Below are 22,331 nucleotides of genomic sequence, written 5' to 3' on the forward strand. Positions count from 1 at the left end.
AGTAGTGAAGTTGTAAAATGCTTCATTAAGAGAACATGATATTATCTATCAGTTTTATATCAATAACGCCACCTAATGCATAATATGTCCAACGATATTCAGATAGACATTGATCCCGTCTGATCATAATTTGATATCCCTAGCGATACCCGAACGAATGCCCCTTTCTACAACATGATTCCATGCGCAAAGAGTGAATAGTGATAAAATAAAATGATAAAACAGAGGACGACAGTTAAAATAATAGACAATGGTATCATAAATATGTTGCCTCTAAAAAGTAAACCCGGTTCGTGACATTCGTAACATCATGCAGTAAGCTCAAGAGGGCGCTCCTCAGCAGGGCTGAATACGGCACAGTCCTGAGCTTCTTCCAAGCTCAGCTTGGGCATATCGGAAAGACGCGGCTTCTGCGTCTGATTCTTCTTCCTGCGCTCCATCTCGCGCTCAATTCCGTGGTTCACAGCATCTAAAACTGTATTCACGGTGACGCGAGGCTTGTAGGCCGGCTCGGTGCCGTCCTGGTAGACACCAGTCTTAACCAAAATGCTGTACCAGTCGTTCTCGGCCTTCTCGTTGTATTGGTTGGTTCCTCGAATATCGCTCTCGGGAGTGTCGCCGACGAAGTAGACAGTCTCCGGGGGCTTGTTCAGGCGATGCTGATTCATGCGCCATCGCTTTAGTAGGCGTGTGGCAAACTCAAATGTTCCGATCTGAGGCTTGCCGAAGGCGTGAGTCTCCAATGTCTTACCCTTGGTGACCTCCTTGAACGTGTATTCTACGATACCCCGCAAGGCGCCCATGCCGAGGCGGACGTTGTCGTGTGCGGCGGACCAAACCACGTCGTTGTGAGAGAAGAAGATCGGTGGGCCCTCGTCAAAGGTCTCGGATAGAGTTCCGATGCGGCCACCCTTGGACATGGCCAGGTCTAGGATGATCTGCAGGTCTCCCGCCCAATCACGCGAATCGGCAAAGACGAAGATGGCTTCAATAGTAACCTTGCTAAAGTCGCGCTCCTTCGAATTTCGAAGTTCCTCAGGTGTCAGTTTGCGGAACGGCGTCGTGGCAGCATCGGCCTTGATGATGTCGCCGGGGGTGACGACGTCCTTAAACCCGTAGCCTTGAGCGACGGTACGGCACTTCTCGCCTTCGCCGCCCACGACCAAGACTGTATTGTACTTGTTGGCCATTTCGGACATAGGCGTGTGCCCGCAGATGAACTGAGCCGGGGAGATCTCAATGTCTAACTGGCTGGAGAGATCGCCGCATCGCTCAGCCTCGGTCTTACCGCCGCCGTTGGTCAAAAAGATATACGGACTGCTATAGTTAGTATAAACCGTCCAACTTTTATATCGATGTTTTTTTTGATGTTTCTGCTGCAGGGTCAAAGCGGTACTTACATCTTGATTCCATACTTGTTATTGCCGTTCAGGACTTTCATAGCCTGGACGGCTTCGGGGATGGGACGACCACCTCGGACTAGGACGCCGTCGATGTCGAAGGCGAAGGCAAAGCTGTCGGCAACGAGTTCTTCGTCGACGGGGGGAGAGATGGGAGAGATGGCCGCGTCCGACTCCGGGGTGGAAGAAGTGGCGCTGGCGGCCGGGCTCAGCGACGGGGCCGTCTCCGAGTCGGACGGACTGGTAGCCGGGGAACCGACGAGCAGCTTACGGGCAAGATCGGTTCGAGCAGTCTCGATCTCATCGGCAAAGCTGCCGCGGTGGAAGGTTGGCTGTTGCGGTTCCAAAGACATGGTGAAATAAGAGGTTGAAGAAGAGAAAATGTAATGATCGAACTCTACACGCGATATAAAAGCAAATAAGTAACTGTGGGCTTAAAAAGGACCAGCCAAGGCGGTTGCTGTTGTTGTTGTTATTGTTATTGTTGATTATTCTGTTGGATGTCTTGCAGATTTTACTCTTCAAGACGAAGGACACTCGAGATCCTTTTGAGTAGCTAATGGTTTGGGTTAAGGAGGAAATATCAGATCCATTTTTGAGAAGCTGGGTAAGGGGATATATATATCTTTACATAAACGACCCAGCATCGAGAAGAGTGAGGTAAGAGTAAATACATACCGTCATTTGATAACATCGACAAAGCAGCAGGGACGTATACCCGTCAACGACTCCTTAACATGTACAATGATGTGTGATGTGTGGCTCCCTACGTACTAGTTTACATGTACCATAATAAAGTGTGGATGGGGGCGTGTTTGCTGTGTGGATCCGGCCTTATACTAGCCGGCCAGGGTACTATACAGGGAGACAGGGTATAGTACTTGTATACTGCTGACTTAGTGTATACGCGGTAACGAATGTATACAAGCTACAGTAGAAGGCGAACGGCTCGGTTATCGACTCGCCAGGTACGTATATAGTATATACTCAGCACATATATACACGGTGAGATTTGAGTCGCCGAGCGCGGAAAGCCAATGGAAAATGATGTACTTGGGTATTTTGGCATCTGAACGACAAAATCTAACCTATTAGATTCGAGGCGTTGTATCACTACTTGCCAACGTCAGCCTTGTGTGTGTCTGGCGTTACCGATCCGTAACATGAGGTCTACATACCTTACATAGGTTCGTATGTAGGGAGGCGAAGTACGAGTATACTGGCTTGCTGGCATAAGTATACTGTACTTACGATCGCAGGCATATGGTATGTAGAATATGAATTCGCGAATGAGATGATAGAACCGGTTACTAACTTTACAAGGATCGAAAATCAGGGTCTTTCTTCTCTCCTTTGTCCTTCGCTTGGACTGCCGAACCTGGCAAGGCCAGACCCCCGTCATAGCTTGGAAAGCATGGAGCAATCCGACAAGTCTTCGTGGTGTGCAGGACCAAAGACGTTAGCCTCGCCAGGTATAGATGACGCTGATTCCGAAAAGGGATATGATCTGTGACGTTGGACACCGCGCTTAGCAGTGTTATCTACCCGGCTTCCAGCGCCGGGGGCTAGTTTGCATACTGTACGAAGATGTAATCGTGCCTTTGGTGATGCTTCTAGAGATTGCCCACTTCTACTGGAGCCAGCCAGACAGAATATGGTGTTACTTTGTAATATTCTCCGACCTCGAGAACCCGTCAGCCCGCCTTGCGGGCTGTCATCGGGATAATTACTGGAGATGCATGTATGTAGCCCCAAATAGCACCAGGCTGGATATATCGGGTTACATAAGGCCAACCGAGAACCCCAACGACTTCTGTACATAGATAGCCCGAGTAGGCAGGCGAGCGACCAACCTGGTTTAGAGCTTGAGACGCGTGTAAGCCGACTCTTCACTTCTTCACTCGAAGTTGATGGAAAAGGACGGCTGCGGTGCTATTACTCGGGCCGTAATATAGATCATCCAGGCCTCAAGCGAAAGCAAGCGAGAGCACCGTATTCCTTTCATCGACGTTGGGTTGGTCGAACACGACACGCCATGAATATGGCTGAAGTCTACAACGACGTATCAATCCGTCAGAAGCCGCCGTGTTGCGTTGCTTTCTTCCGTTACATAACCCGGAGGAGGCCGTACCCAAGAGATGCACGATGCAAGGATATTTGATAGATCGGACCGAGAAGCCAGGCTTCTGGATGCTTGAATGTTGCAATGGTTCTCTAGGCGATCTTAATATCTTCTGCATCTGAAAGCGCGTCTACAAGTATCTCTCCACTGAATTATATAAATCTGGTACGACATCGCGGTTAAAGAAGGATATAGATATCCACAGTAATTATAGACACTGTCTATGTATGATTGTCCAGGTGCAACGCATAAGATGAACTGATTGGATCGTGATTGATGGCTTGTGACAAAGGCGTGAAGGTGTTTTAGGGATGTTGTCAAGCGGTTAGAGAAGAATAGAAGTCGGATAGCCGTAGAAACACTGACGTCAAGCGCAGCTGTATAAGTGGATACATTAGTGGGGCTCATAAATATGTTTTATGCAATGCTTGGGATTATTCTTGTGCCTGTTCGGCGGTTTTAACCCCTGATCCCCTCTCGGCAGCATTAGCCACCCTTTGGCCGAACACCCCCCCTTCTCCTCCCCCTCCCCCCTTTTTTCTCTTTACCCCTCAATCAAGGGACGTACATAGCAGTTCACAGTCTGTGCCCTCCATTCTAGGTACCCCCCATTCTACCATTTTAAGACTATAGATTCCCCTGGAGATCCATTGGCACAACCCATTAGCCATCCATCAGCCACTAGATTTGATATAGTCGATATACGTACACGGCTCCCCTGGGACTACGGGATGCCTGCATAAGGTAAGCGACGGGTCAATCAGCCTGTGAACGGTGCTACGACGGCGGTTATAACGGAAAGGAACATCTCACATTTCCGACTAGTTACCTATGTTAACAATCATCCATCTCTAGGCCATGTAGACGCGGCCTACATTTGATGGCAGCATGGTTATGGTCATGGTCATGTTCATGTTTATATGCTATGTTCACAGGCATCTCTTTCATAGATTAGGTCTCTATGTATGTAAGGGTCTATTTGTGAGAGAATACACTACATCCATACGCCTGACGTCCTTCGTAGTGTATCGAGTAAGTACGAAAGCGCTAGATGATGATATACAGGGAAAGATTCCCGTCATCCTCTATCTCGCGTTAGTATCTTGACTCCTATCAAACGGTTAACTAACAAATATACAGAGGTATCTATTAGGACCTGTACACTACTATCAACACTATGTCGATAGTAAAAGGGTGACTAGATGTAAAAGGCTCTAAATAGACAAACTGATCATCATAGTAATATCCACCGATGCTCATGTCGATATCCATATTCTACTCCTCCCCCGGACCCGCATTCTAGTGTAGCCCCGACTTCCCCCTGTCTCCGGTCCAGGTAGCGGCCGTCGGGCTCGGTTTAAGCACTTGATAGGCCCTTCCGACGTTCTTACTTACAATCCGAATCCACCCTCAGCCTGCAATAGTGTATGTAGATCTTTGGGGAAGGTAATCCACAAGGATCGAGGATCGAGGATCGATTTAGTATTATTATTATCCAAAACAGGGAATCCATGGTGAGAAGACAGGCATATGATTGTACCTTGTCATTAGTGCACCATTCTAACCTTGGATGTTGAAAGATAATCGACTTGTGCGGATTACTACAAGCAGCTAAGATCTGACCGCTCGAGGCTAAGATTCTACTAATATTCTCTGATCTGTCTGCCTGTCTGCCTGTCTGTTTCTTGGTACTTGTGGGTTTTGTTACTTGTCAAAAAGCTATCAACCAGCATTGTCCCAGCGTACCTAGTCATCTATCAGAAATCGGTTAGCTCGAGTGGAACGAAACGTTACGAGTAAAGAAGCCTATCATTGTTTAACGACTCGAGCCCAGTAGTTTGGATTGCCCTACTAGGCGACATGTTGCATCTACCCATGCTCACATGGGCAGCTAAGTAATATTATCTAACTGTCACATGAGGGGCTTAACATCGTGCTTTGGACATATATATATGTAAGAGTAGAGCCAAAAAAAGACCTCGGACCTATGCTTGGATCGTACTGAAGACGACGGCTAAGAAGACGCCAAAACCCTAATCTCCATTAGATCTGGCTATCTATCCTATTTCAGTTGGACTGTCAAAGCTGTAATATGCCACCATATCATGTATCATGCACGGTGACGTCCCGCAGGAAGATGGTATCTGCAAACGCGGAATTCGTGCGGCAGGCCATATCCGAGACGTAAGGAACCCGTAGAGTTCCCGTCACCGTCATTAACCTATCATATGAAGCATGATTATATGCACAATACTTTAGTTATTCTAATTGCTAGTCTAATGATTGAAGCTGGACCGCGTTATCATGTGGCATGTGTTATGTGGTATGTAGATGGTGCGGGGCCGGGGGGGCTGATATCCCTCCCCGTTGCATGTCTCCCCTTTGTGATATTCTATCGAATATCCAATGGTTAGGTAGCAGCAGGTAGTTAGTCATTTCGTACGTACGCTTTTGACTGGTCTGGTCCTGATATTGGTGTTAATGAGATAAGAAGGGCTATTGGTGATGTGTGTAGTGATCATATTCTTCAACTAATGCATGTGAAAGCCACCTCCCTTGAAGCCAAGAAAATCCTGTTCCCAATTTCCTTTCTTATAACTGCTTGATGACGACTGTGTCACCATGACCGCGCCACAGAGTAGCATGCGAAGACAGTCAAAGAGCGGAGTACAGCGCATTTACAATATATCTACTTTTCTCCAAACTCTTCCACTTTTCTATTGTTCTTCTGATGAATGCAAACATCTATACGTATGTATGTAGTATCCATAGGCCCGATACCCTTGTCTGTTGGCTCCAATTCATCTCATCATCCAATAGCAAGGGGAGGGGTAGCTTGTAGTGTATGTACAGGACTTTATGTAAAAACGATCTCCTTGGTAGCCTTCTATATACATACATAGAAATTACAAGCAACCAATAAGAATCGCCGGAAGACAATAGTATAGAGATATGGTGTAAGTGTGTACAAAGATACTGCACTCTACATGTGGCGAGCCGATCGTTTCCTGCTGGAATGCCACATGGTCGGACGATAAGGCATAAGATCTACGCCATCCCTATCCCTGACCCCAAGTAGTCGTCGATTCTATCATGATTTTTTTTCTTCTGGTAGATACTGGATGGATAAGAAACCATTCAAAGTAACATTCCTCTTTCATTACATAGCAAACCCTTTTGCCGCAGAGCCGCCGCCACTCCAAGGCGCCCTGGCAGCTTCAGCAGTAAACACGATGACGATCTACCCTGATCTACCCGCTCGAATGTTACTCTTTTTCTCCTCTTAGTTTCGCGCCTATTGCATGGATGTATGGATGGATGCATGCACATATTTCTGAGTCATCACATATCAAGACAAGGTTCAAAGTCAACGACTTATCTTCACCAACCCTGCTTTGCCTGCTTGCTTGCTAAGCCCTTCTTGTGACAACGTGCCTGCGTGGGAATGGCCGAACGGATTCATCGATACTTGTCGGAACCAACGGCTAGCTAGTACGGTATAAGCGGTGAGGGCGTAACAACGACTACGACGACAATAAACATTCCGTGATATAATACGGTAGCATTAAACCAGGTAGTTATATGCGAAATGTTTCAATTAACCAGATATTGTGTTGGTGGTAAGATGCTTACCGGTAGAATCAGTAAAAAAGTGTCGGTAATGGGGGAATACGGTAATTCTATAAGCCACAAGGCCACAAGGCCACAATAGGGGTCCATTCTCAGTTGGACATTCTATCGAATAAAAGACCGTGGAGCTGCTTATTCCATAACCCATCTAAGCAACCCGGATACTTTGATTTGACATTTTAGTTGGGGGTACTCATTAGGTCTAGACTGCCTCTTTTCTTTTGTATATTCATCGTAGTGCCAGTGAAGAGTGACATATATTAGAGTAACATATCAACATATCTGCACCTGAGCTATCACAATATCTCGACTCCTCTCCTAAGTACCTTACCCATGTCTAAACGGACTACTGATCGGATCAGTATCCGAAACCAGGCCATTGCGTTTTTAGAATGTAGCATTCGTTTCCGTATATGTACATAGATTTTACCTAATATCCTTAGGAAGTATCGTTGCTAGGTAAGTATGTAAATGTATTCACCAGTCGATTTTCTTGTCTCTCTATCTGTAGGTAAGGGTCAGAGCATCAACGCCTTGCATCCCCGGAGTGTCTTACCAAATCAACACTGCACGGCTCTTCTCTGCCACAAGTAATCTATCCGTCAACCACATCCCAAAAACAAATTTTCACTGGCGGTCGAATCGAATAAAGCCTTAGATTGGCATGATGGTAATAACCGGTAACCATGATGACCTCATATTGCTTCCCATATTATCACAAGCAAATTCGATAACTAAACAAATTTCATCTTTTTAATTCGTCCGTATTTACGAGCATATCCCTAAAAGGTAGGTATACGTCCAAAATGCTAGCAGGAGAAAAAAACAAACCCTCCCATCTGTCCCGTCTACCGACTTTTCGCCCGACATGCCGAGTGGTGAATAGATGCATTGCCGAACGAAAGGGAGACAAGATCTGCAACGTCGAACTGTTGTTGTTGAAACCAAATAATGCAAATGAAGCCATCACCATAACCCGAAGGGATCCCTCCCTCTATTTATGTTGTATGCGGAAACCATCCAGAAACTCCCCAATACTACCCAGCTTGCATTCGTGCCATCCCGTTCCGTACACTAGCCGCCCATGTCGCTCCTGTGTTGCTTGCTGCAGCGCAAGGGGGAAACGGCATAAGGTATCGCGCCTTTACCTAAGTCTATCCTTCATACTGAAGGGGTGCGCCACCTCGTCACGGCTACACCGTCGAAGACGCATCTCGACGTCATGGCCTCTCCTCCCACGGAAGAGAATATGTTCCTACCCAGTCGGAGACCTCTGCGCGCAGCTGCACAATTTCGGAATCTTCTTCACCGGTGCCAAGGTAGTCAAAGAAGAACTTAAGCTTGTATTTCTCGCCCTTCTCCTCAGCCGCGGTGCGCGCCGCCTTATCTACTCTAGCGGCAATGGCTACGGAGCGGTCGATGATGTCTGCCACTCTAACAAAGTCGCTCTCACCGAAGCCGCGCGTCGTCATTGCCGGCGTACCTATCCGCAGACCGCCAGGTATCATCGCCGACTTGTCACCGGGGACTGTGTTCTTGTTGCTGGCCACGCCGACCAGCTCTAGCACTCGCTCGACGCGGGCACCGTCAACGCCCTGTGGCTTCAGGTCCACAAGGACGAGGTGATTATCCGTGCCGCCGCTCACGAGCTTGTATCCGAGACCGCCGTTGGACTTTGATTCGCCTAAGCGATTCGCGAGAGCCTGCGCATTCGCTAGAACCTGTTCCTGGTAGGCTCGGAACTCGGGTGTCTGCGCCTGTTTCAACGCGACGGCCAACGCCGTGATGGTGTGGTTATGAGGGCCGCCTTGGTGACCAGGGAATACTGAAGCGTTAATAGGATTCTCCAGGTTGTACTTTATCTCCTCCTTGGTCTTGGGGTTAACCTTCCTCACGCCCTTTCTAAAGAATATCATGGCACCTCGGGGACCGCGTAAGCTCTTGTGACTCGTAGTCGTTACGATGTCTGCAAAGTTAAAGGGGCTGGGTATAACCTTGGCTGCAACCATACCCGATATATGGGCGATGTCGGCTAGTAAGTATGCATTTACCTTCTCGCACGTTTCCTTGATAGCCTTGTAGTCGATAAACCTGCCGTAAGCGCTGGCCCCGGCGACAATAATCTTAGGTCGATAGACTTGAGCTAGCTCGTCGAGCTTCTCGTAGTCGATCAAGCCTGTCTCTTCGTTTAACCGATAAGGGACCGTCTCGAAGTACTTGGAGACGGCCGAGATCTTCTTGGTGGGTGTTTGGTAACCGTGAGAGAGGTGACCTCCGTGAGGAAGATCCAACCCCATAAGCCGGTCGTGAGTGTCCATCAAGGCCGAGTAAACATATAGATTTGCAGGTGCGCCAGAGAGTGCTATTCATCGAGGCCAGTTACTACAGGTTAGCCTTGGTGACGCTTTGGCTATGCAACTTGTTGAAGCAGACTTACGTTGAACATTGACACCCCATTCCTTTTCATTCAAACCAAACGTCTCCAATGCTCTTTGTTGGCATAGTCTTTCCGCCTGGTCGATGAACTCGTTGCCCGCATAATATCTCGCTCCAGGATATCCCTCCGAGTACTTGTCTATAGTTTAATTTTAGGTTAGCTCCGACTCGTTGGAATGTTGTCGTGATACTTCGTACTTTGCATTACACTTCCTAGCGCATCGAGAACGGCTTGCGAAGTGAAGTTTTCGGAGGGGATTAGGTTGATGAAGTGCTTTTGTCTATCTTTTTCCTGTTATCACGATATATTATTTAGTATTTGATATTTTATTTAATATTCCTAATATATAATGGCAAGATAGAGGATAACCTACCTTCTCGATGATATCAAACACGGCCGGGTCAGCCTCTTGTAGGCGGGCTGAGAGTAACTGTGTAAATGAATTAGTATCGCCTCTTAATAAATACAAGCGGTTGACAATAAAACAATCAATTCGTAACCGCTTAGAGGTTAGAGGCTATTGCATACTCGTTGCTGGACATCTAATGTAGCAGACGATTGAGCTCTTCTCGTCGCATACTGAATCGTAACTGGCGTCGACCATCTCGACAATGAACGAAGAGCACTCGAAGTGCCTTGAACCCGAAGCCGGAGGGCAGATAGAGACATGTTCAATTAATCGTCAATTGACGACGACGTATGTCGATGTGAATTGAAATGGCCTGCACTTTAAAATATTACGCATAAAGTTTCTATGCCGTCATAATGTAAATAAAGGAAATAAAGGAAAGGATTTACTAAAATATGTAGTTTGGGGCTGATAGGAAATAATCAATCCTATCGTGAGCTCGCCATTCAGAAGCTTCAGTCCGGGAATCCCACTATCCATTGTACCTAGGTAAATGCCTGAACGCTAACCGAATGCTAGACCGCCAATCGATAAACCGCTACCAGATAACGAACACTCTCTTAGGTACTCCGAGGGAGCGCGGGGTTTTTTTATTCGATAGCAATCCTCGACCGCGTATAGTTAGCGCGGGGAACTCCGATTCTTACATGTAGGTACCTACATAAGCAAGCTGAGTAATTGCTCACCTTGATCTCAATATAGTATAGTCTTACACGTGATTACGCAGCTTTGGCTATGAATTTCGACCATCTAAATTTTTTTTTCTTTCTCTTTTCTCCCTTTCTTCTGTATCAACTAAATTGGGCGTGACGAGCTCCGCTTCATTAACATATTCGGATTTCCGCTGTTTGTTCTTACGAATATTCAACGGGAGCATGCTGATATGTCTCGGGCGGCACCTCACCACCTTTAACGGGACAATTTGAAGACATCTGATCCAATATAGTTGATCTTGTTTCTTGTTTACTTGGCTATCTGCTTTTCTTTTCTTTTGTCGTGTAGCTCCTTGTCAGGTTTGAGGGTTTTATTTTGCCTTATAGTTTATAGTTTAAGCTTTTAGATAGTCAATAAGATCCTTGGCTTTTATTGTTAGACTGTTAACAATGCTAAAATAGAGCGAGTAGTAGTAAATGGCTTGGCCATCTTAGCAGCCTATATGTTCGCAGTATGCTGTTTATACATAGGACATACTCTATTGACCTCTACCTACCATGAAACTGATATACCTTTGCGGATTACGTAGTACGAAACTCGGATGGCTGCAGATTGATTGGGGCTGAATACTACTGATACTTCGTTTGCTGATGCCTGTTCTACCTGTTGCAGCTTAATTAAAAGGGACCAATACATCGAAGGCAGTCAGCAGAGGCTGAAAGACTCTAGCAAGATAACCAAGCACCCAAGATACTCTCCAGGGTACAAGTCACATTACGACGTGAGTTTATAGACTGGAAATAAGGCGTCAAGATCATTGATTCCGTTTTCATTGCCATACATGCAAAAGCCCGGCGGTGGAAGCATTACGACCGAAGGGCGCAAGGAAATAGAGACCCAACCATTTACTCCGAATGCAGCCGTCTCAGATTCTTGTAGTCCATATGACGATACCTCTAGCTCTCCTATGTAGCTGGATCGTTTGCATATGGTAACGCATCCCCTGGTTTTCCGCTTACGCCTCCTCCTCACCCGCCAGCGCGTTTCGCTTCGCCGCCTGTCTCTCCAACTTACGCTCACGAGCAGCCTTGTTCTTCTGTCTCTTGGCGTCCATCTCATCCTGGAGCGCACGCTCACGAGCTTTCTCGGCCTTGGCACGGTGGATCTACGTAACAAAGTTAGATACGAATGCTCATAACCAATTTTTTATAGAGGGAGAAAAAGAATCCACGATGGAAAACGTACGTGTTCAACTAGCGCTCGCTTGTGCTTGAAGGCGTTACCCTTGCTGGAGTGGTACAGCTCGTGGTAGAGGTGCTTGTCAATCTTACCGCTGGCACGGTACTTGACTAGAAGACGTCGGAGGACTCGTAGGCGTCGCATCCATAGAACTTGTCTATCGCACAGTTAGCCCATGTTCCGCCGTTATCCGATCATCCGATCATCCGTTTATCCCTTATCTCGCGATGGGAAAGTTATGGTTTAACGTACTGAGGCATACGAGCATCGGCGGTACCCTTTCGCTTACCGAAACCTCGGTGTCGGCCATCTCGTCGGGCGAGGTTCAGCTCACGGGCGCGGGCTCGGGAGTGCATGGTGACGGGCTTGCGGATGATGAGGCCATCGCTGACGAGTTTTCGGATGGTCTGACGGGAGTTGGCGTTGGAGATCTCGTTAACCTCGTTGGGGTCGAGCCAGATCTTGCGCTTACCGCATCCGATGACGGACGCCGCAAGGCGCTTCTGAGTGCGAAGATTGACCCTACAAAGTGAAATTAATTAGCTTTTATTTTTTGTCGAAAGTCGCGTGATGATAACGTTTATAGGTGGGAGGTGGTGTGCAAATGTAAGTAAGTATGGCCATAATCGATGACGCTGCCCCCGAGAGAACCGCGCAAAATCGACCAACAAACGGAATCGAATGGGATGTCGAAAATAGAATAAAAGACTGCTCGAAAAGAGCCCTCCATCAATGCGGAATGTTTGGTAAATCGATTTGACTTACATCTTGAATGCGGACGTCGGTGATGGTCGAAAACTTGCTGTTCGGTTAGTAAGGTGTGGAAGGGTTGAAGTTGAATTGAGAGCCCCCTCTCGGATCTTTGCACAATCGAGAATTTCTGAATCAGAATACGCTCCAAGGAAAATTTTGTGGACTGTAAGGACCCAATTTGGTGTAAGCGAGAGGGCAACAAGATCACCTGACCTTATCACTTATCTTATCTTTAATCATCTGTGCACATGGCTTTTCGCACAGTACCCAGGTACCTATCGTACCTAAGGTATCTCAGTACCTCTCATCTACTCCCTTTACAACTTACACTCATACTAAAAGTCCTTCCAGGTTTCTACCTAGATTCACGTAGTTACCTAGGTAGTTATAAGTCCAAGTGCGCAACATCTTGGCTATTTGGAATTTTATAGATAGTACATAACTCTGAATCCTTAATCGTTTTACGACATACCCGTTGATGAGCTGCTTACTCCGGTAGCTACGTGAAGATACGACATTGATCAACGGTACTTAAATATATTAAATACATTTTCATATTTTCTCTACCCTATGTGAACCAAGCCTCCATGATGCTTCCCATATCATCTCCTATGTTCATGATAGGTACTCACTACGCTGCTCTTCACATCAACCATACCTACATACACGAGTCAGGGTTAATCTTGTGAGAAGACACCACCTCCGATCTCCACGGCACCAACGCTCCATATCTCCTTTTCGTCTTCTACTTCGTCGTTGCTCAACCCTAAGCCTCCTTGGCCACCCTCCGCATCTCTCCTTTCTCGAGCTTGGCTACCGAGTCTTACAGCCACCCTCTTGAAATAATCTTGCATGCTCCGCTTAGTGTTTGCAGGTAGATCTGCACCGGCGCCGCTAATGTACTTTTCAAAAACCTTGCCTTCTTCATCTACGACGCTAAATAGTTCAATAAACGCAGCCTCGGCTGCTAGCTTAACGGGGATCACCGGATCCCGCACTGACGCGAACACGGGTGGCGCTAGTAGCGGGAGATGAGGGCGGACTATATCTAAGTTGGCTCGCGAAACCGTGCGTACTATGACCAACGCGAGACGACGGGAGTCGGACGGGTTTCCGGGGCCGATGATGGTGGCTAGCGTTGAGAAGATCGGTTTTGTCGATTCAAAAGACTTTGGAGAGTCTGTAAGCAAATATTTGCCCGTTGCTAGAATGCTGTTATCCGCTACGAATAGCTGTACATTACAAGTTAGCGAGGCTTAGATCCAGAGCAAGACTTCGTCGGCTGGGGTTAACTTACATTCTTGTTTGACATTCCCTGGCAGAGCAGGTCGGGCAGGTCCTCTGCTAGCGGACTCTCTAACAACGCCTGCGGCGACTCTACAAAGACTGCGTTGAGCGCGAGAACCGACGCGCTGGTAAAGTGGCTTGTAGTCACACGGTTCTTCAACAAACCGTGCGCAATCTCGGGAGGTACATTCTTAATGAGCGCGCCGAGTAGCTTAGCATTGGTCACTACCATCGCCGAATCGGTCGTGTCTGTGTCCATATCGATTAATCCCAGCACCGCCGTCCGCGAGCTCTCGCCCATGTTAGAACCTGCTTTGCTAATAACCTCGTATAGAGCCTTCAGCATAGCAGTCCTGACGCCTGGATCCGACGTCTTAGAACCAGTGACGAGCTCCGCGATCAATGGATCCACCCGCGGTGTAAACTTGATTAGAGTGCCCAGCGCCTTAGCAGCTCGCGACCGTAACAGTTCGCTGCCGGTATCTGCGAGCGCTCTTGCGAATGTACGCTGGAGCTGAGGGAGGAAGGGCTTGAGCGCCGTCGGCATCTTTTCGAGCAGGTTGTTGAGCGTTAGAAGAATGGCCGCCCTAACATCGGTAGATCGTTCCGATACTACACGGATAAGAGGGCCCGTTATCTGCGTGACGAACGGCTTAAGAGAAGCTTCGCTTGTCCTATCGACGATATCGGATATAGCGAGCGCAGCGCTTGTTCTCTGTTCCGCAGTCCCGTTCATAAGACCTTGGAGGAAGATAGGCAGGATAGCGTTGATGCCCTTTGGAAGCTCGAAGCCTGGTAGGTTGGAGCCGGCGACACCAACTTGCAATAATGTCTGCCTTGTCGATATCACGAGAGCGTCCATATCTTCTTTCTTAAGCTTCTTGGTGAACTCGCTGAGCGCTGCCCACGCTGCCTTCACGACCTCTGCATCAGGGTCGCCGAATGAGATCAAGAGGGCACGAATGATGTCTTGATTATACCGTGAGTAGTCCACGCTAGAATTGGTGAAGAATTTGGCGAGTCGCGATGCTGTTACAGCGCGTTTGTGGTGATCATCATTCTTGACCAACTGCAATAAGACGTTCATGATCGTATTGAGCCCGTCGTGGTCATCTATCGACTGTATAACCGTGTCAAACGAGTCCTCGAGGTCGGCACGGAGCTCGTCGTCCTTGGCATTCACAATATTGTCCATGAGAGAATTGATAATGCTCGGTAGGCGGCGGTTCATAGCAGGGCCTGCCACCCGAGACAAAGACGCGAGCGCCTTGGCATTGAAAGTGGAGATAGGGGGAGTGAGTAGTGTCGGGATGAGGTTTGGCAAGATGATATTGGACCTGGTAGTCTCAGTGAGGAGGGTTAGGAGAGCAGATAGAGCATTGTCTGCCTCGTCCTCAGAGCGTAGCAAGTTGAGGAGGTGCGGAAGCACCTGGTCGACGGCTCGTTTGCCGATGATCTGCTGCAGAGAGTCGAACGCCTCGGCAGCAGCTTCTCTGACATCCTCGTCGGAGTCTATAAGAGCCGTCCTCACGACGGATATTAATGTCTTCTCGTGGTCCTCGAGGGCCTCGTCTGAGGCGGACGCGATAAGTTCCTTGAGCGCGAGACAAATTCCTTGCCTGGCGTTCGTATCTATCGAAGTCTGGAGGCCTTCTTCGAGCGTTGGAAGCAGGCTTGATAGGACGCCGTCACCAGCCTTCCGGATTAATTCTCCCAAGGCATTGCTGGCTATCACCTTGTGTTCCATATTAGAACTTCCAAGACGGCGAATGATTAGTTGCGTAAGAGTAGGCGTAAGCTCCTTTAGCGTTCTCGGCGTAGCGACCAAAGCCTTCCATACGCTCACAGCAGCGGCTCTAACGGCACTAGAAGTATCGCAGCGACATATATATAAGGCAGAAAGGATCTTGTTGCGCTTCTCTTCTCCGAGTACCTCGCGTAGAGACGCGCCCGCCTCCTTTGCGCTCTCTTCCTCATCTTCCGCGTCGGCCTTTCCGCTAATACCAGTCAGGTTAAATAGCAGGTCACCGACTAGCTCGACGGAGCTCAGCCGGATCCTGTAGCTGTCATCTGCTAGGCCACGCTCTAACTCGGGTAGTAGGAGATCGACAGCCCTTGCGGCAAAATTCTTGACCAACAGCCGACCGGCTCGGAGGGCGGTCTCGCGGATCGATTCGATATCGTCAGCAAGGCCAGCAAGAATAGGGGGTATGATCTTGCTGAGGTAGTTGGCAAAGCTGTTTCCGAAGCAGACTGGCAAGAAGATGAATAGAGACATGAAACCTTCCCTGACGGCAGGTTTGGACGACTCCACGTTCTGTAATATTGTAGGGAGCGTTTCCTCTAATCTCGTAGTGCCAAGACCTGCCAGGACTTCGCTGAGAGCTTGAGCGGAACCGAGACGATCTCCGGCGCCCGTATCCGACTTGAGGGTCTGCATGAGCCCGGGAATAAGATCCGGTAGGGCATCCTCGCCGAGCTTCTCTACTAACGAGCCCAACGCGCGGGAGGCGGTCGCTCGCGTCGTCGGGACCGGATCGACGGCCGCAACTTTCAGCCCGGACACGAGGACCGGTAAATGTGTGATTAAATCCTTCCTCTCGGTTAGATGAGCCAAGCTTCCGATGACTTGGGAAGCCTTGCGTTTTGTATTGGACCTGTCTCCCAGACCTCGCTGGAGGATTCTGGTAACGAGAGCCAGCGAAGGCGCGTCGAGGTAGTGGACGAATTGCACCTTGATGAGCGCGTCTAGAGCGTCGTCCGTGTACTTAGTAGGATCGCTCAGAGCCTTAAGCAGAATGTCGACTAAGCTCTTCACTTCGGGATTCTCGATGACTTCACCGAAACGCTTCAAGCTCTTGTTGGCCGCCATTCGTACTTCTTTGTGACTGTCGTTCAGCACACCTGTAAGCGGCGGTATGATATCGGGAAGGCTCTGCGCAAGTTGTTGGGGGTCCAAGTACGCCATAGCACCTAGAAGATCACACGCGCCACGTTTACTACGCCATTGATCGTCATCGAGACCGTTAAGAAGAGTCGGTAGAATTTGCTTAACACCGTACGAACTAAGCTTCGCGAAGCAAGCCTTAGCTGCTGCTAGACATGCGTCTCTCACATCTGCGTTGGTATCGCCGAAGCCAGACAGAAGCTGGGGTACAATCTGAATGACGTACGGCTCGAAAAGACGGCCAAGAAGTATCGCAAAGAGTTCGAACGCGAGGAATGCGCCCTCACGCTGCTGAGGTTCCTTCCGGTTTTCAGTCGCGCTCTTTAGCGTAACGAGGATACGATAATCTCGCAGCACGGAGATACCTCTCCCCTGAACCAAGCCGGCTAACCCGTATGCGGCACCTCGCTTTTCGGCGTATTTCTTAGATGTTAGGAGCGTGTCGAGAAGCTGTTCGAAATATTTGGACGACTTGTCGCCACAGGTGCGTACCAGGGGTGGTAGGCATTCCGCCACTGCGTATTGCACAGCTTCGGACGGCGTGCTTAAGGTAGCAAGTAGCCTCTCCAGAACAACCGGGATCTTTGCATCTCCGGGCTTCAGGTGCCTAGCAAGAGCGCCGTACATAACGATAACAGCCTCGTTAACACGATCTGCCGCCTCCGAACCCTTGTCTGGCGCAGCGAGTGTGCGCTCAAATGTCTTCATGAGTTTATCCAGGAGCGCTCGGCCGTGGAGGTCAATAGCCACAAGCGCCGCGTCAAGCATCTCACCGCGTACAGTAGCGTTCTGGTCGCCCAAAGGACCGCCGTCGATGAGGAAGTTAAAGAAATCATCGATCTGCGATTTCTGTAGATGAGCGGCAAGTTCTCTGAATGCCGCCGCAAACCCATGTCGCGCTTCCCAGGGGTCTGATAAATCTGTTTTCTTAGGCATTCCATACTCGTCTAGCTGGGCAACCCGGGGCTTAGCAAATTCGGCATACGAAGATCGGAGCTTTGCCAGTATTTCATCAATGGCTGAAGGGTACGCTTTGCATGCCTCGGCGAGGGACCGCGCAGCAGCCCTCCTGAGCTGGGCATCTTTGCTCTCGAGATATGGGAGCATCTTTAAAGGAACATCTTTGGAGAGCTTGAAACCGCTTTCTTCCCAAATATCGTGACCGAGGTCGACGTTTTCGGGAATATCATCGTGGCAAGCGATCCAGATTTCCTCCGAAAAATCGAGATCGCTCATATCAACATCAGCACTGATCGATTGCAGAACAGTCTCGCGGACCGAAGCTTGCGGGACAATTGCGCCTTTCGCGAGGACGGTCATCTCGTCGATACTAATGTTTGGGGCAACGCAGCGTACCATATCCGAGAAGCAATCCTTTATGATCTTATAATGTTGATTATATTGCTGCATCGAGGATACCAGCGTAGATATCAAATCGGCACGCGGGATCGTCTCGTCGGCGCATACATGAGTATGGAACGCAAGGAATTCAATCGCTAACACCAGCTGTGCGTCTCGTTCGTCGGTACCATTCCCGACGCCGCCTGTTCGTAATATCACGAATATTAAAGATAGCATGTAAATTACGGAGATAGCATCAAACGGCCGCTGCTCACCGGCGAAGCGAAGGCGATATAGGACTCTCGTTACAAGTTCCTCTAAGCCCTCCTCCGTCATATTCTCCGGTAGAGAGGTAATCCCGAGAGCACGCAGAGTCGCGACACCGATGAAAGGCCGAATAGCCCCTAGTCGGGGAGTGACGCGATCAGAACACGCCAAGTAAGCCGTAGGGCCTGCATCACCAGTGATGAGACCCGCACCAGCTTCCAAGGCAGCTAACAGAGCACTAATCGAAGGACCAATCCATAAGTTGGGCTCTGTCGGTGGGCTACTGACGAGGTTCCTGATAATACCGAAGCCGCGTATGAGCCGTGATTCCAGATGCTGAATCTTTCGTCGAATTTCGGACTCCTTCTTCAGCTGAGCATTGACCTTGGCCTGCTCGTCAGCAGTAAGCTTCCTCTGCTGCCCCTTTTTCTGCGCCAGTTGACTTCTGAGTTCCTCCTCCCATTTAAGTGTATCGTAGTCCTTAGTGTTCTTGTTCGGAAGCGTCTGCTTTTTGGCGAGGACGTCGATAAAGGCTGTACCCTCTGGGGTTCGGAATATCGCTGCCTCAACGGGCCCGATATCTTTAAGCTCCTCCGTCGTTAGATCTGCCTGGATGAGCTCGACAATTTTTGGTGTCATAGTATTCGGTGCTACAAACGCGAGGTCCGCTGCCGCGTTGCAAGCAGCCTGCTTGATTGCACTCGACTGTATCCGTCAGTCTTATATCCTAAATCTCAACTACACACTTACTCACCTTCTGGTCAAAACTTGTCTTTTCTATTATCTGCCGTAGTAATTCCTCCTCATATGTCTGGGCTAGGCTTCCAGGGTCGAGTCCGACCCTCAGACAGAGATCTATCCAGCTTGCTCTAGGTACCAAATCGTTCCTGGCGATAACCAGTAACGAACACATCTGCTTAGCTAGTCCTTCTTGAGATTTCTGGGCGCCCAATTGCTTGAATTCGTCACCACTTAGGCAGATTGACCTAAGGACTAGATGTAGATGAGCGTTTTCAAATTTGGCGCTTGCTGCTATGCTGTCCTTATCCTCCATGTGAGATGATTCGATCCACCGCCACAATCCGTCGATGGCAATTTCTGCAAAGAAACTTGGATCTCGGACGTAAAGCCTCGAAATGGTCTCACTAGCTTCTTTGCGAACCTGAGGAGGTATAGTGGTTGAGGATACAAGATAAATGAGAGCTTGAAACCAGACTACTTGTACATTTCTGGGGGCGTTTGGTACATCATTATAGATAGCTGAGAGCGCTCGCAGAAACCATCTCGCGTCATCTTCCGTAGATAATCTGCCATACACTCGGTGATTGAGAAGAAACGAAGGCTTAGGGTCGGCCACGAGACATTCCTTCGAAACAGCCGTCTTCTTGAGGGCAGGTTTAACAGTAACACCGTCGGTCTTGGGCAATACTTGTAGGGACAGAGCCGAAGAGACGTATGCGCCGACGATTAAGCCGCTCTGGGCCGCCGCCGCCGGATTCTTGGTAATTTCAGCCCACGTATCTGCGAGCGGCCCCGAAATAGCCTCGGCTAGCTTGGCTGCATTTTCCGAGACTGACTGAGCTTCTTGTGTAAAAGGCACGAATATTTCTCCAGCTCGAAGTAGCCATAGTCTGCGCGAAGGTATCTTCTTATCACTAAGGCCTTTGACAAATGCATCGACGAGAGGCTTCGGTAAATCGGTGCCGTCATTCAATAGATAAGAGACGGCTCTACCAATGACAGATATTTCTGCCCCCAGAGCCCCTTCGTTCCCTTCTTTAGTTGCGATAGGAGGCAGACCAGTGGCTATCTTGGTTGCGATCGAGTTGGACAATGGTACGTGGTCTAGCATCTGTGAATGAAGAATACGATGGTCCGCGGAAGCCAGTTTTCCGGATTTAAGGGGATTCAAAATCTCCTCGGCGACTTGATCTGTTAATTTTTCATCGTTACTGCGAGCCACGGCCTCTCTAAAGGCGGCCAAAACGCCGTCGCGAATTGTCGCATTGCTAGATTTGGCATTTGATAGTAGGGGCTTCAGAAGGTGTCCATTCAAAACCTGCGAAAGATCCAGGGCCTTAGGAAGAGCTCGAATCAAAGATGCTAATAAATCCAAAACCACTTCCGGAGCTCGTAGAAGACCTTTTTCGATAGGGGGTATAATGTCCTTATCCAAGTCTTCTAAAGTGACGAAGTCGGAAAAGAAGTCTCCCAGGCCCGTCGCAATATGAGCAGGGATGGGCGTGCGAGACCCTACAAGCTCTCTGGTGAAAAAAGTGAAATATTCCGACTTTGTAGTAGCCAATACATCCTTGGCTTCAGCGTGTCGCGAACTCACTCCCGCGATTACGCCAAGTATGACAGCATTTCTCGCGGTCGGCTGAGCTCCTTTAGCCGTAAGGGCCTTCACAGTGTCCTGAATCACTTTCTCCCGGAACTCGCCGCGCCAGAACGCTGCGCGCAGACCACGACGAGTAACTACTAAAGCCGACTGCGCGACGTTCGATCTGGTTGTCGACTGAAGGCATTTTTCGAGGGCGGCAGCGTCGGCATGAACAATTTCTAGTCCGAATTTGTCCCATAAAGGCTTACCAGCCAGTTCTTGTAAGAGAATAGAACACCACTCGACCAGGACAAAAGCATTCTTGGCAGCTATTCCGGGCTTCTGAGACTCCTGTCGCAGAGACGTAATAAATGGCGTCAGCACCTTAGCATCGCTGGTTGTCGCGAAGACGGAAGTAAGGCAAGACTCGACGGCTCTCCTAGAAGGTCTATCATCGTATAAACGGTGGGTATCAAAAAGTAATTGGAGCAGCGTAGGTATTGAGGACTGATCAATAGCTATATACAAGTACAGATATCAGCATAACAATATTATAAAGACGGAGACTTAGGATGTCTTACTCTTGTCCTTTAGCTTCTCGTCAATCGTTCGTAATTGAGCTATACGGATCTTGGTAGAAGAGGAAAAGAGAGCAGGCTTGGCTGAAAGAAAGTCGATGCCAGCTTTAGAGGCACCATTCGCAGCCGCTTCAGTCATTTTGACGGACAGATGGAAGATCTATTGACATGATAGGGAAGTTGAGAAATGGTCCCTTAGCAGCTTCTCCCCCCCTTATAGGTACACGGGGTTAAATACGGGAGTAAGCTAGGAAATTATGCAGAGGGCCGATTTATCGTGACATTAGCCTTCGTCGAGTTCATATTTGGTGATGTGCCCATGTGGGTTGAAAATATCGGTGGGGTTATATTTCTATGTAGCTTATCTTATCTAAGATCTTGGGTGTAAATAATGTACAATACATACCTAGCAGGCACTGGCCAAAATAAATGAGCCACACCATTAAAGCCCACCTAATTTCAACTAAAACACGATGATTTCATATATGATTTTACATACAACGTTATAGTAGATAGCATTTAAGACTTATATAGATAGATAGAGCAAAAGGAGGCGATTCTTATACTACTTTTTTCTTTTTTTCAAATTGATTGGTTATGTTGTAATTGCGATATGAAGTTACCCCAAATCAACGATACCTACCCCTAAAAGGGCTATTGGAATTTAAGCGATGAACGCATCAATGCTTAAGGACTGGGATTTAATGCCAGATAGGTGGGAAGATATTATATTAGTTGGAGGAAATAGGATTGCATATTAGAACGTTTAAAATGCATTGTTTCTACCTGTAATTGTCTTATAATCAGGTAGTGTATTCAACGATTATATTATGGTGTTGAGTCTGTAAGTGGGATGTGTGGCTCATTTATTTTGGCCAGTGCCTGCCTAGGTACATAGGTGCTAACCTTGTAGCTTCCTGTGACTTGCAACGGCGAATGACTCG

The 22,331-nt window shown here is 48.4% G+C and overlaps 4 protein-coding genes across 4 annotated transcripts; all 4 read right to left on the minus strand.

Annotated features, from left to right (window-relative positions):
• Positions 1-18: 18 nt before the first annotated feature.
• Positions 19-2,243, minus strand: F5Y00DRAFT_126753 (HAD-superfamily hydrolase). Its single transcript, XM_048004139.1, has 2 exons — positions 1,401-2,243; positions 19-1,317 (listed from the first exon to the last, which is right to left on the minus strand). The coding sequence occupies exons 1-2, from the start codon at positions 1,751-1,753 to the stop codon at positions 309-311; spliced, it is 1,362 nt and encodes a 453-aa protein (XP_047862893.1). The 5' UTR covers positions 1,754-2,243; the 3' UTR covers positions 19-308.
• A 6,005-nt stretch (positions 2,244-8,248) lies between these two features.
• Positions 8,249-10,462, minus strand: F5Y00DRAFT_126783 (serine hydroxymethyltransferase). The gene is made up of 5 exons (XM_048004140.1): positions 10,118-10,462; positions 9,963-10,019; positions 9,787-9,880; positions 9,590-9,727; positions 8,249-9,514 (listed from the first exon to the last, which is right to left on the minus strand). Exons 1-5 carry the CDS (start codon positions 10,256-10,258, stop codon positions 8,373-8,375), a joined length of 1,572 nt encoding a protein of 523 aa, XP_047862894.1. The 5' UTR covers positions 10,259-10,462; the 3' UTR covers positions 8,249-8,372.
• Positions 10,463-11,453: 991 nt separating this feature from the next.
• Positions 11,454-12,768, minus strand: F5Y00DRAFT_242470 (60S ribosomal protein L19). Its single transcript, XM_048008521.1, has 4 exons — positions 12,657-12,768; positions 12,144-12,413; positions 11,898-12,048; positions 11,454-11,817 (listed from the first exon to the last, which is right to left on the minus strand). Coding segments are annotated over exons 1-4 (573 nt in total). The 5' UTR covers positions 12,659-12,768; the 3' UTR covers positions 11,454-11,667.
• On the minus strand, positions 12,769-21,705 carry F5Y00DRAFT_242471 (ARM repeat-containing protein). The gene is made up of 5 exons (XM_048008522.1): positions 21,391-21,705; positions 19,241-21,327; positions 13,942-19,191; positions 12,998-13,876; positions 12,769-12,935 (listed from the first exon to the last, which is right to left on the minus strand). Exons 1-4 carry the CDS (start codon positions 21,524-21,526, stop codon positions 13,322-13,324), a joined length of 8,028 nt encoding a protein of 2,675 aa, XP_047862896.1. The 5' UTR covers positions 21,527-21,705; the 3' UTR covers positions 12,769-12,935; positions 12,998-13,321.
• Between the last annotated feature and the right edge of the window lie 626 nt (positions 21,706-22,331).

Source organism: Daldinia vernicosa (genome assembly GCF_022497035.1).
Source record: "Daldinia vernicosa strain CBS 139.73 unplaced genomic scaffold F5Y00scaffold_38, whole genome shotgun sequence".
In the NCBI taxonomy this organism is placed as follows: Eukaryota; Fungi; Ascomycota; class Sordariomycetes; order Xylariales; family Hypoxylaceae; genus Daldinia; species Daldinia vernicosa.

What these genes read in the sequence shown, in the direction of transcription:
- F5Y00DRAFT_126753 (XM_048004139.1), bottom strand. Translation starts at nt 1,753, where the DNA reads ATGTCTTTGGAACCGCAACAGCCAACCTTCCACCGCGGCAGCTTTGCC. An exon ending in AACAAGTATGGAATCAAGAT is followed by an intron (nt 1,318 to 1,400) that starts GTAAGTACCGCT and finishes TAACTATAGCAG; the next exon opens with TCCGTATATCTTTTTGACCA.
- F5Y00DRAFT_126783 (XM_048004140.1), bottom strand. Translation starts at nt 10,258, where the DNA reads ATGTCTCTATCTGCCCTCCGGCTTCGGGTTCAAGGCACTTCGAGTGCT. An exon ending in GCTAGGAAGTGTAATGCAAA is followed by an intron (nt 9,728 to 9,786) that starts GTACGAAGTATC and finishes ATTAAACTATAG; the next exon opens with ACAAGTACTCGGAGGGATAT. An exon ending in ATGGGGTGTCAATGTTCAAC is followed by an intron (nt 9,515 to 9,589) that starts GTAAGTCTGCTT and finishes CTCGATGAATAG; the next exon opens with CACTCTCTGGCGCACCTGCA.
- F5Y00DRAFT_242470 (XM_048008521.1), bottom strand. An exon ending in GCCGATGCTCGTATGCCTCA is followed by an intron (nt 12,049 to 12,143) that starts GTACGTTAAACC and finishes ACTGTGCGATAG; the next exon opens with ACAAGTTCTATGGATGCGAC. An exon ending in AGCGAGCGCTAGTTGAACAC is followed by an intron (nt 11,818 to 11,897) that starts GTACGTTTTCCA and finishes TTTGTTACGTAG; the next exon opens with ATCCACCGTGCCAAGGCCGA.
- F5Y00DRAFT_242471 (XM_048008522.1), bottom strand. Translation starts at nt 21,526, where the DNA reads ATGACTGAAGCGGCTGCGAATGGTGCCTCTAAAGCTGGCATCGACTTT. An exon ending in CGAGAAGCTAAAGGACAAGA is followed by an intron (nt 21,328 to 21,390) that starts GTAAGACATCCT and finishes ACTTGTATATAG; the next exon opens with CTATTGATCAGTCCTCAATA. An exon ending in AGACAAGTTTTGACCAGAAG is followed by an intron (nt 19,192 to 19,240) that starts GTGAGTAAGTGT and finishes TGACGGATACAG; the next exon opens with TCGAGTGCAATCAAGCAGGC.